This window comes from Aquarana catesbeiana, linkage group LG08, assembly GCF_042186555.1.
Source record: "Aquarana catesbeiana isolate 2022-GZ linkage group LG08, ASM4218655v1, whole genome shotgun sequence".
In the NCBI taxonomy this organism is placed as follows: domain Eukaryota; kingdom Metazoa; phylum Chordata; class Amphibia; order Anura; family Ranidae; genus Aquarana; species Aquarana catesbeiana.
Genome location: NC_133331.1, coordinates 302,479,086 through 302,493,230, shown reverse-complemented (window position 1 = coordinate 302,493,230; position 14,145 = coordinate 302,479,086). Strand labels below are relative to the sequence as shown.

At 44.7% G+C, this 14,145-nt stretch overlaps 1 protein-coding gene across 1 annotated transcript in view; it reads right to left on the bottom strand.

Annotated features, from left to right (window-relative positions):
* Positions 1 to 14,145, bottom strand: part of LOC141106873 (uncharacterized) — a 124,298-nt gene that overhangs the window by 25,391 nt on the left and 84,762 nt on the right. Inside the window, 2 exon segments of the mRNA XM_073597801.1 lie at positions 6,944 to 7,019; positions 8,483 to 9,491. Of these exon segments, the coding sequence (XP_073453902.1) occupies positions 6,944 to 7,019; positions 8,483 to 9,491 (1,085 nt within the window).

Below are 14,145 nucleotides of genomic sequence, written 5' to 3'. Positions count from 1 at the left end.
GAGGAGGAGGTACATCTCCAACGAGGCAGGATGCCCTCCAGGGGCCAGCTTAAGGGCAGCACACCGCAGAGCTCCGCATGTGCAGGGCGCTGCTGTCTCTGCACGTTATTCCAAAAGTGCTTTGGTGTGGGCCTTTTTTGAGATGAGTGCATCAGATTGCACCACTGCTATTTGCAACATATGTCTCAAGCATATCTCGCGTGGCCAAAACATCACCGGCTTGGGCACCACATGCTTGACCAGACATATGTTGACCTGCCATGCAATTCATTGGCAAGCGTACCTAAAAGACCCACACCAAAGAACAAAGCGGACCTCTTCTTGCTCCTCATCAGCTGGGATCTCCAACCCCACTATACCTTCAGTCCTCTCTGAAACCTGCGGGCAATCTGCTATCGGTACACCAACATCAGATTGTGCCATCCACATGCCCAGCGGTTGAATGCTAGCTTGGCTAAATTGCTAGCACTTCAACTGCTGCCTTTTCAGTTGGTAGACTCTGCCCCCTTCTGTGAGTTTGTGGAATGTGCAGTTCCTCAGTGGCAGGTTCCGAAACGCCGGCTCTCTACCGGCATGTGGAAGGCAATGTCTTGGCATCGCTGGACAGGGCGGTCAGCAGTAAGGTGCATATTACCACTGACTCATGGTCCAGCAGGCATGGACAGGGACGTTACCTATCTTTCACCATGCACTGCGTGACTCTTCTGGCAACTGGGAAGGATGCAGGACAGGGTGCAGTAGTGTTGGAGGTTGTTCCGCCACCACGCCTCCAAAATTCTACTAGTGGCGATTCTGCCACACCTCTCTCCTGCACCCCCTCCTCTTCTTCTTTCTCTATGGAGCTAAAGGGGCTACGCAAGCACGCAAAAAAGATGCCATGCGGAGCTTGAGCTGGTATGCTTGGGGGACAGGAGCCACACTGGGGCAGAGATTCTGTCAGCTCTACAGGGGCAGGTTCAGAGGTGGTTGACACCACACCAGCTTAAGCCAGGGATGGTGGTTTGCGACAATGGCACCAACCTCCTCTCCGCCCCCTGACAGGGACAACTGACCCATGTGCCCTGTTTGGCTCACGTCCTTAACTTGGTGGTGCAGCAGTTCTTGGGCAGGTACCCGGGCTTACAGGATGTCCTGAGGCAGGCCAGGAAAGTCTGTGTGCTTTTCCGCCGGTCATATAATGCCAGTTCTCAGCTAGCTGACCTCCAAAAGGAATTTAACCTGCCCAAGAACCGCCTAATCTGTGAAATGCCCACCAGGTGGAACTCAACGTTGGCCATGCTGCAGCGGCTCCACACACAGCAAAGGGCCATCAATGAGTACCTATGTGACTATGGCACCAGGACAGGGTCAGGGGACCTTGTTTTTTTTTTCCCCACACCAGTGGGCCATGATCAGGGATGCATGCACTGTCCTGTCACCATTTGAGGAGGTCACGAGGATGGTGAGCAGTGACAGTGCATGCATCAGTGACACTGTCCCTCTTGTCCACCTGTTGGAGCACACGCTGCGTGGAATAATGGACAGGGTACTTGAGGCAGAACAGAGGGAGGAAGGGGAGGACTTCCTTACCTCTCAAGGCCCTCTTTATCCAGACAGTGTTCTTGCGTGCCCGCCGATCACACAGGAAGAGGATGAGGAGGAGGATTGTGTCAGCATGGAGGTGGAGCCTGGCACTCAGCATCAGCAGCAGTCTTCAAGGGATCATTTACAGTCCGAAGAAACCCATGGACTTGTACATGCTGATAGCCTGTAAGAACATTTTTGGTTCTTGGCACCACCACCAGTGGCTAAGGCCCAATTTTTCTGCCCCTGTTTAACAGGGGCATGTAATTACAATTTTTGATGCAATACTTTGCAGCATGGCTCATTCCTGTGCTCCAACTAGAGTATCTGTGAGGGGTTGTGGCACCAGCACCAGTGCCCAAGGCCCAATTTTTCAGCCCCTGTTTAACAGGGGTGTATAATTACAATTTTTGATGCAATACTTTGCAGCATGGCTCATTCCTGTGCTCCAACTAGAGTATCTGTGAGGGGTTGTGGCACCAGCACCAGTGCCCAAGGCCCAATTTTTCAGCCCCTGTTTAACAGGGGTGTATAATTACAATTTTTTATGCAATACTTTGCAGCATGGCTCATTCCTGTGCTCCAACTAGAGTATCTGTGAGGGGTTGTGGCACCAGCACCAGTGCCCAAGGCCCAATTTTTCAGCCCCTGTTTAACAGGGGTGTATAATTACAATTTTTTATGCAATACTTTGCAGCAGGGCTCATTCCTGTGCTCCAACTATAGTATCTGTGAGTGGTTGCAGTGTTGTGGCAGCAGTGGTTAAGGCCCAATTTTTCTGCCACTGTTTAACAGGGACATGTAATTACAATTCTTGATCTAATATTTCACAGCAGGGCCCATTCCTGCGCCCACCAAGAGTAACTGTGAGGGCTTACAGTGTTGTGGCAACACCACCACCAAAGGCCCAATTTTTCTGCCCCTGTTCAACAGGGGCACGTAATTACAATTCTTGATATAATATTTCACAGCAGGGCCCGTTCCAGCACCCACCAAGAGTAACTGTGAGGACTTACAGTGTTGTGGCAACACCAACACCTAAGGCCCCAATTTCTGCAGAGTATATAGGGCAGGCCCCTACTTTCAAACATCCAACTTACAAATGACTCCTACTTGCAAACGGAAGGAGACAACAGGAAGTGAGATGAAATCTACCCTTAGGAAGGGAAATTCTCTCCTGTAAGAGTTAATATGGGAAAAATGTGTCTCCTCTCCACTGATGCTTTATCACCAATCCTTGTTTCACTAAAAACCCCAAATTTTCAAAAAACATTTGTCATTGGGACAGAAAGTGAGGTGAAATCTTCTGAAGAGGTGCACAGACAGCGAAACAAATGTTACAGGGGTGATAACCCTTCCCTATGTTTTCCAAAAAGCTTAAAAATAAATTTTTTGGCTGGAGCTACACTTTAAAAATGTACCAGTTCAAAATTACAAACAGATTCTACTTAACAACAAACCTACAGTCCCGTCTTGTTTGCACCGCCTGTATACTGCTGTTCAGAGTATATAGGGCCTGGGGGCCCCACGCCTTTCCTTTTTTTAATTTGGGTGTGGGGTTCCCCTTAATATCCATACACGACCCAAAGAGACTGGTAATGGACTGGGGGGTACTCATGACGTTTGTCTCACTGATTTTCATCCATATTGCCAGAACCCGACATTACATTAAAGCCGCAAGCAGTTTTAAATAACTTTTATTCCTTTACAAATGTCATTTTGTGCAGGGACTGTTCTAAGCATGGGAAACACGCGCCACTTTACAGGCATACTATAGACACCCCCCAGGTATGATATTTAAAGGAATATTTCACTTTTTTTTTCACTTTAAACATCATTAAAATCACTGCTCCCGAAAAAGCCGCAAGCAGTTTTAAATAACTTTTATTCCTTTACAAATGTCATTTTGTGCAGGGACTGTTCTAAGCATGGGAAACACGCGCCACTTTACAGGCATACTATAGACACCCCCCAGGTATGATATTTAAAGGAATATTTCACTTTTTTTTTCACTTTAAACATCATTAAAATCACTGCTCCCGAAAAAACTGCCGTTTTTAAAACTTTTTTGCATTGATACATGACCCCTGGGGCAGGACCCGGGTCTCCAAACCCTTTTTAGGACAATAACTTTCATATTAGCCTTTAAAATTAGCACTTTTGATTTTGAACATTCGAGTCCCATAGACTTTAACGGGGTTCTAAAGTTTGCGCAAACTTTCGGTCTGTTCGCAGGTTCTGGTGTGAACCGAACCGGGGGTGTTTGGCTCATACCTAATTCTGGTCTAGTTACTCTATTTTGTGGATAATATACTGTAAGTTTTCATTTTTGTATCAATCTACTTTTATTTGTTTTTCCAAACAAAATTATAATAAAACATATCTAAATCTTTCAATACTACTATTAGGTCTTCAATATATAGTAACATATACAAATATAGAACAATGGTATACAGTATATAAATATAAACCAGAAAAAATATCTCATAGATATTTTTAGAGAACAAGGTTCGGGCTCATTTTCCTCCTTCAGCATCTCGGCGGGAACTGGAATGAGTTTTGCATGAAGAGTGGTATCAGATTCCATTATCCACCATCCAAGGCTTATATTTGCCAATTCTCCGGAGAACTCAAGCCGTCTTGGATACCAAAGGTGGTCCAACACCATATTAGGTAAGGATTTCATTTTTTTGCCTGGTGTTTTCATAATTTTGTCCAACCCCGGTACTTTTTACTTTTACATATTACATATAGTAACCTGATACTGTTGTGAATTATAGAAAACACTCCAAGTGGCCCCTGTACTAGTATAGTCATCCCGTCTATCATGCTCAACGGCTAGTAGAGATTTCAAATCCATGATAGTATCTAAGCCCTATCCATTCCAAAACAGATTCCAGTAAACTTCCAATGTTGAGAGATGACAGCCCTGGCCACCATCATTAAAGATGGAGCACATATTCTTTTATCTGCTTGATGGATCCCAGCATCATAAACAACAAAAGTATTTGGGGGTTGAGCTGTATAGGCCTACATGTTACTCTATAACAGTGATCGCCGACCACTGATGGTCCACAAGAAAATGTTGACAGGTGTTGGTAATGGAATGTTGGCTGGGACTCACAGGGAAACACATTGGTGCAGAGAAGCAGGTAACTGACTGATGTACAGAGGGACACTTAGTGATGAAGAAAGAATGTATGTTGGTAGGAGTGCACAGGGTCACTGAAGTGGGATACAGACTGGGGAACATGACAATCACAGGAGCAGGCTCTGGGTTTCAGGCTGGAATGACTGATGACGTTGAAAACTGCTGAGCCACAAAGGAGCTGAATAGAGGCTGGATGGACACTAGAGGTCATGTAAACAGTACTGGGGGGCACTGGAAAACACTGGACAAATCACCTGGGGACACAGGGGGTCTAGCAGCTAGCATGTGGACATGTTCATCAAAGAGTGAGCAATCAGCTTGTTAGCAGTGCCTCCTCTGTGATTGGCTGCAGTGCTGAAGGAAGCAGGTGGATGGACAATAACCTGCAGTTGGAGCATGGAACAGATGAGTGTGACACGACACACAATATGTTCTACAGCAGCTTCATCTTCCCCATCATTACTGTGATTTCTTGCAGCTCTCTCTCACACTACATTCTACATTCACTACACTACATTCTCCGACAGCTCTCCCCCCACCATCCTCACTACATTCTCCCACACTACATTCTCCAACAGCTCTCCCCCCACCATCCACACTACAGTCTCCCACAGCTCTCCCACCACAATCCACACTACATTCTCTGACAGATCTCCTCCACCATCCACGCTACATTCTCCGACAGCTCTCCTCCACCATCCACACTACATTCTCCGGCAGCTCTCCTCCACCATCCACACTATATTCTCCGACAGCTTTCCCCCCACCATTCACACTACATTCTCCGACAGCTTTCCCACCACCATCCACACTACATTCTCTGACAGCTCTCCTCCCACCATCCACACTACATTCTCCGACAGCTCTCCTCCACCATTCACACTACATTCTCCGACAGCTCTCCTCCACAATCCACACTACATTCTCCGACAGCTCCCATTCACACTACATTCTCCGACAGCTCCCTCCTCCACCATCCACACTACATTCTCCGACAGCTCCCGACAGCTCTCCTCCCATCATCCACACTACATTCTCTGACAGCTTTCCTCTCACCATCCACACTGCATTCTCAGGCAGCTCTCCTCCACCATCCACACTACATTCTCCGGCAGCTCTCCTCCACCATCCACACTACATTCTCCGACAGCTCTCCTCCCACCAGCCACACTACATTCTCCGACAGCTTTCCCCCCACCATTCACACTACATTCTCCGACAGCTTTCCCCCCACCATCCACACTACATTCTCTGACAGCTCTCCTCCCACCATCCACACTACATTCTCCGACAGCTCTCCTCCACCATTCACACTACATTCTCCGACAGCTCTCCTCCACAATCCACACTACATTCTCCGACAGCTCCCATCCACACTACATTCTCCGACAGCTCCCTCCTCCACCATCCACACTACATTCTCCGACAGCTCTCCTCCCATCATCCACACTACATTCTCTGACAGCTTTCCTCTCACCATCCACACTGCATTCTCAGGCAGCTCTCCTCCACCATCCACACTACATTCTCCGGCAGCTCTCCTCCACCATCCACACTACATTCTCCGACAGCTCTCCTCCCACCAGCCACACTACATTCTCCGACAGCTCTCCTCCCACCAGCCACACTACATTCTTCGACAGCTCTCCTCCACCATCCACACTACATTCTCCGACAGATCTCCTCCCACCATCCACACTACATTCTCAGACAGATCTCCTCCACCATCCACACTACATTCTCCGACAGCTCTCCTCCACCATCCACACTACATTCTCCAACATCTCTCCTCCCACCATCCACACTACATTCTCCAACAGCTTTCCTCCCACCATCCACACTACATTCTCCGACAGATCTCCTCCACCATCCACACTACATTCTCCGACAGCTCTCCTCCCACCATCCACACTACATTCTCCGACAGATCTCCTCCCACCATCCACACTACATTCTCTGACAGCTTTCCTCTCACCATCCACACTGCATTCTCAGGCAGCTCCCCTCCACCATCCAAACTACATTCTCCGACAGCTCTCCTTCCACCATCCACACTACATTCTCCGACAGCTCTCCTCCACCATCCACACTACATTCTCCGACATCTCTCCTCCACCATTCACACTACATTATCCAACAGCTCTCCTCCATCATCCACACTACATTCTTTAGCAGCTGTCTCCCCCCACTGTCCACCCATTCTATGACCAGTCCCCCCAATGTTCATACTATATTCTTGTCCCCACCATCCACTCTACGTTCCTTTGTCAGATATCCTTTCACCATACAGATTACACTGGATTTCCTGGTGTTTAACAAGATTTGAAAGATTTCCCACACGCGGAGCTCCAGTCCCCAAGCAATTTTTTGATAAAAGCTCCTCATGATTGTTAGTACTTGTATTATACTATTTGGATAATGTCATGACTGTATTCATACTTGCTATTTTAAATCTGTACAATCTTACATGATCTCAGAAGCAGACAGGGGTCATCAAGATTTTGGCCACCTGAAGCTCGCTCCTGTATATTTCCGGGATTAATTGCAGCTGACTACACAGAATGCACTCATATATAGCGCCTGCGCAGCAATGACACTGTGTGGCATAGTTTGTGGATTACAGGTTGCCATAGCAATTCTTCCAAAATGGTGCCCAACTCCTCCCGATCGCTTCATTTCCTGTCTCGAAATACTGCGAGAGATGGTGCCGATATCCAAGGAGTCCATGAGAATTGCCCAGTGATGACGTCACCTAGGCAGCCGGGAAAGGAAGTGCCATTTTGATATATTTAACCACTTGCCGACCAGCCACTGCAGTTTTACTGCGGCAGGTGGGCTCAGCTGGGCAAATTGACGTTACCTTATGTCGCTTCCCATTTTGGCCACTAGGGGCGCGTGACCACAGATCGCCGCTGGAGCTGATGTGAGTGCCCAGCGGGCATGATGACCACCGGGCAAACGGTCCTTTCAGGGGAGAGGAGACAGATCGCTGTTCATACAAAGTATGAACAGCGATCCGTCACCTCACCTAGTAAGTCCGATACCCCCCTTCAGTTAGAACACAGTTAACCCCTTGATCGCCCCCTAGTATTAACCCCTTCCCTGCCAAAGGGATCGCTGTATAATTGTCAATGGTCCCATAAATGTGTCAAAAGTGTCCGATGTGTCCGCCACAATGCCGCAGTCCCGATAAAAATCACAGATCGCCGCCATTACTAGTACAAAAAATAAATAATAAAGATGCCATAAGTCTATCCCCTATTTTGTAGACGCTATAACTTTTGCGCAAACCAATCAATATACGCTTATTGCAACTTTTTTTTTTTTTACCAAAAATATGTAGAAGAATACATGTTGGCCTAAACTGAGGATTTTTTTTTTAATGTGGGATATTTATTATAGCAAAAAGTGAAAGATTGTGTTTTTTTTCAAAATTGTCACTCTTCTTTTGTCTATAGCGCAAAAAATAAAAACCGCAGAGGTGATCAAATACCACCTAAAGAAAGCTCTATTTATGGGAAAAAAAGGAAGTCAATTTTGTTTGGGTACAATGTTGCACGACTGCGCAATTGTCAGTTAAAGCGACGCAGTGCCGTATCGCAAAAAATGGCCTGGTCATTGAGCAGCCAAATCTTCCGGGGCTGAAGTGGTTAAAAAAAAAAAAAAAAAGGTATTAAGAAATACTTAAAAAAAAATTAATAATATTCATTTAGAACTGCATTGAGACCAGAGAAACTTGAAATAGGTGGAACTGCGCTTTAAGGAAGCCCATCCATATGTATCCTCTGGTGTTGGACAAAGTTTCCTTTCCTAGTGAAAGATTTCCCGCACTTTGAACATGAGTAAAGACGCTCACCCCTGTGAAATCTTTGATGTTGCACGAGGTGTTCTTTCTGAGTGAAAGATTTCCCGCACTCTGAACATGAGTAAGGACGCTCACCCGTGTGAAATCTTTGATGTCGCACAAGGTGTCCTTTCTGAGAGAAAGATTTCCCACACTCTGAACATGAATAAGGACACACACCCGTGTGAATTCTCTGATGAAGAACAAGCTCTGCTTTACGAGTGAAAGATTTCCCGCACTCTGAACATAGATAGGGATGCTCACCTGTGTGAATTCTCTGATGTTTAACAAGGACTCCTTTCTGAGTGAAAGATTTCCCGCACTCTGAACATGAATAAGGACGCTCACCTGTGTGAATTCTCTGATGTTTAACAAGGTCTCCTTTCTGAATGAAAGATTTCCCACACTCTGAACATGAATAAGGACGCTCATTCAGGTGAATTCTTTGATGTTTAACAAGGTCTGCTTTGTTAGTGAAAGATTTTTCACACTCTGAACATGAATAAGGACGCTCCCCTGTGTGAATTCTGTGGTGTCTAATAAGACGATCTTTTTTTTGGAAAGATTTCCTGCACTCTGAACATGAGAATAGATTGTCACCTCGGTGATCTCCTTCATGGGGTGAGGAAGATTCCTCGGGATTAGAAGGATCTGTTGATCGATCTGCAGTGTGAGATCTTACATGGATATTTACAATCATAGTATGTGAATGATGAGAAGATTCCCCCTGATCAGAGGGATCCATTGATGTCTCCGGACAGGAAGGTCTGTGATGTATATTTTGTGTATTTGGATTTCCTCCTGGAGGATCCTGTGTGATGACATTATCTTCTGACTTACAATCAGCAGATAATAGAAGATGTCTCTCCGAGGAATTCCTGACATCACATCCATCTGTTGGAAAGAAGTAAAAAAAATATATAAAAAAAATATCTCAGGAGATGACAAATAACTGGAGTTTTTGCTCCGCCTCTACGTCGGTGGAATAAGTGGAAATGCCGATCTCACAGCTGGGCTCCTGTTCTCCCTCCAAAATCAACCAGAAAAGTCTTCACAACGAGTCCATATATGACCTGCAATATCTTTAATAATAAATAGCTATGAGTGAGGCTTCATTATCCAAAATGTGTTAGTGGATTGTTACTACTTTGGATTTCCTGGATTTTAAATTATGAAGAGTTTGCAGATCATATATGGACTCCAAGCTGAGTCAGCAAGAAAAAAAAGTCACATTGGTCTAACAGTCAACACTTTCACAGAGCTCTGGCATGAAACTGGGTACAACTGTAAAATCAAAATATGAAAAAAAAAAAATATTAAAAAGGATATAAAACACACAAAACATCAATGACACACTACGTAAAATGTGTTTATTAGTGACGACTATGGGGAGTAATGGAGATGCCACATCATTTGCTAGGAAAAAGACGTTTTATTGAGGAATGGAGATGGACCTTTCATATGCTGTACAGTCAGTGCCAGAACAAGTTCATCTAGAGCCCAGGGTGAACATGTCAAATTGAGCAAGATGTATGAGCATTATGGGTCAGCAAAAATCCCCCCTCCCCCATTAAAAAAAAAAAAAATTTAAAAAAATCGAGCACTAATCTGCATGCTTATCCCCTAAGCATAAATTCCCCCTCCTCTGATATAAAATCCACCCCCTGCTGAGATCCCCTTCTCAGCACAAATGTTTACCCCCCCAGCTCAAATCCTCTCATTCCCAGGGGGGATTGAATTTCCCGACCCAGTTAACCGGTTCAATACCGGGCAATTTCACCCCCTTCCTTCCCAGGCCAATTTTTAGTTTTCATCGCTGTCGCACTTTAAACGACAATTGCGCGGTCGTGCAATGTTGTACCCAAAAAAAAATTGACGTCCTTTTTTCCCCACAAATAGAGCTTTTTTTTGGTGGTATTTGTTCGCCTCTGCGGTTTTTATTTTTTGCGCTATAAACAAAAGAAGAGCGACAATTTTGAAAAAAAACACAATATTTTTTACTTTTTTGCTATAATAAATATCCCAATTTTTTTTTTTTTAAAAACTAATTTTTTCCTCAGTTTCGGCCGATATGTACTCTTCTACATATTTTTGGTAAAAAAAAAAAAAAAAAAATCGCAATAAGCGTATATTGATTGGTTTGCGCAAAAGTTATAGCGTCTACAAAATACGGGATAGATTTATGGCGTTTTTAAAAAAAAAATATTTATTTATTTTTTTAGCGGCAATCGCGATTTTTTTTCGTGACTGCGACATTATGGCGGACACATCGGACACTTTTGACACATTTTTGGGACCATTCACATTTATACAACGATCAGTGCTATAAAATTGCATTGATTACTGTGTAAATGTGACAGGCAGTAAAGGGGTTAACCACTAGGAGGGGTTAATATGTTTCCTAGGGAATGATTCTAACTGTAGGGGGAGGGGACGCACAAGGGGAGGAGACCGATCACTGTTCCTCCGTTCTGGGAAAACAGATCGCTCTCCTCTCACCTGACAGGCTGTGGATCTGTGTGTTTACACACACAGATCCACGGTCCGGCCCGGTTAACGGGCAATCGCGGGTGCCCGGTGGACATCGCGGCCGCCGGGCACACACACCGGGTCCCAAACAACGCGGCGGGCGCGCACGCCCACCCCCTAGACTGCCGGGAATCCCAGGACGTCATATGACGTCCACCCAGGATGGGAGATCCCATCTGTGGACGTCATCTGACTATACGCGGGTATTGAAGTGGTTAAGTATCATGAGGCTTCCCATTTGGCATGGATTGGTGTGTGCTTAAATAGAAACCATGGGTCCACAAATAGTGTCAAAAGTGTCCGATCTGTCTGCCGCAATGTCGCAGTCACGATAAAGATCACAGATCGGCGCCATTACTAATAAAAAAAAATTATTAATAAAAATGCCATAAATCTATCCCCTATTTTGTAGACACTATAACTTTTGCGCAAACCAATCAATATAAGCTTATTGCGTTTTTTTTTTACCAGAAATTTGTAGAAGAATACATATTGGCCTAAACCGTGGAAGAAATTTGTTTTTTTTATATATTTTTTGGGGATATTTATTATAGCAAAAAGTAAAAAAATATTGCTTTTTTCCAAAATTGTCACTTTTTTTGTTTATAGCGCAAAAAATAAAAACCGCAGAGGTGATCAAATACCACCAAAGAAAGCTCTATTTGTGAGAAAAAAATGACGTCAATTTTGTTTGGGTACAATGTCGCACGACCGCGCAATTGTCAGTTAAAGCGTCGCAGTGCTGTATTGCAAAAAAGGGCCTGGTCAGGAAGGGGTAAATCCTAAGTGGTTAAAGGGGGAATTGCTAAAACACTCGCTGTCATATCTCTATGCCTCGCTGATTGGATTGGAAGAGCCACAAGAACATGCTTTCCTACAACCATGGGAAAGAGATATGGGGGGGTTTATATTCTCACAGGCTCAGAAGGATAAGATTTTACTGTTGGTTCACAAGGCGTCATCGGCGAATAGGTATCAAGAAGGAGGGTATAAAATCCCTACTAGATGGTACAGAACACCGACAGTACTACATTGGATATTTCCTCAGGTATCAAATATCTGTTGGCCATGCCAGGAATCTGAGGGCACTATGTTACACATTTTTTGGGAATGTCCAGGGTTGAAAGAGTTCTGGACGATGGTAGCTGAAAGTGTTAAAACAATTACAGGAGTGTCACTTGGAGAAAATCCGGCAGCTTTTCTATTGCATGACACTCCGTTATCTATTAAAAAATCTAAAAATTCACTTTTTAAACTTCTGCTTGCCGCCAAAGGCGTGTATCCTGGCGTTGTGGAAGAGTACGACCCCCCCAACTAGACTACACTGGTTTGCCTGGATAACGGAGATCCAACAAATGGAAAACCTTACTATGACATTGAAAGACCAAGATAAGAAATATCAGAAAATCTGGACTCCTTATTTCAGTTATAGGGAACAGATATTCCCAGCGACTCAGCAGTAAATGGCCCTCTGACCTGTTTGGTAGAGGTAATTTATTGGTGAAGGGAGGGTAGAATAGTCAGGCCCACTCGGGGGAGGAGAGAGAAGAGAAAGGGATTTGTTTTCCTCTCGTTCTCGTCTGTTCTCTCACATTTTTATTTATTCTTTTCTTTTGTTTTTTCTTACTTTTTTGAGGGTAGCCATGGCTTTTCCTGGCTAGGGAAAAAAATAAGAAAAAGAGAAACTGTGTTGCTTTTGATTGTTTATAATAAGAGTTTGTTGAACTAATAAATAATTTAACCATTTGCCGCCCGCCATATAGCAAAATGATGTCGGCAAAGTGGTTGCTATATCCTGACCAGACGTCATATGACATTATCAGGATATCAAGCCACTGCGCGCCCCTGGGGGCCACACATCGCGGCGATCGTTGTTGCGGCGTGTCAGTCTGACACACTGCAACTCCGATCTAGGTAAAGAGGCTCTAACAGAGACTCTTTACCACATGATCAGCCGTGTCCAATCACAGCTGATCACGATGTAAAAAGGAAGAGTCATTGATCGGCTTTTCCTCACTCTCGTCTGACAGACGCGACCAGAGGAGAGCCGTTTTGGCTGCTCTCCTGACAGGGGGGGTCTGTGCTGATTGTTTATCAGTTGTAGCCCCCCCTTGGATGCTGCCCAGGACCACCAGGGATGGCCACCACACTGGACCACCAGGTATGCCACCCTAGACCACCAGGGAAATACCAATCAGTGCCCAGGCAGCTGCCAATCAGTGCCAATGAAAAATGTCTGCCAGTGCGACTAGTGATGCCTATGAGTGAAATCAGTGCCAGCCATCAGTGCTGCCTTTCAGTGCCCAGCAGTGACCACCAGTGCAACCTATAAGTGCCTATCAGTGCCACTTATCATTGACATCTCATCAGTGCCCATCAGTGCAGGAGAAAACTTACTTATTTACAAAATTTTATAACAAAAACAAAGAAAAACATTTTTTTTTTTCAAAATGTTCTGTCTTTTTTATTTGTTTAGCAAAAAATAAAAACCGCAGGAGGTGATCAAATACCACCAAAAGAAAGCTCTATTTTTGGGAACAAAATGATAAAAATTTAGTTTGGGTACAGTGTAGCATGACCGCGCAATTGTCATTTAAAAAGTGACAGCGATGAAAGCTGAAAATTGGCCTGGGCAGGAAGATGCGAAAGTGCCCTGTATTGAAGTGGTTAAAGATAATATAGCCTAGCAGTATCCGAAATAGTACATTTTCTCTTTTTGAGATGGGCAAGATTTATAATAGAGGCTATGTTTTAGTTGTAAGCTGTTTTCGTGTGTAACTGTAACACTGTTTCTGTGAAAATAAAGAATTAAAAACAAAAAAAAAAACCTCTCATTCCTTATACGCCCACAGCATAAATCCTCCCCCACAAACAAAAAACATACCCCCCTCCTAGTACAAATCCTCCACCCCTCAAATTTCACCCCTGACCAAAAATCCTCTCCTCTCACTCTAAATCTCCCCTCCAAGCACCAATTCTCCCCAATCCCCAATCTTAGCACAAATCCCCCCAAATTTCTCCTCTTAGCACAAACACCCCTAATCACCCCTGCTAGGAC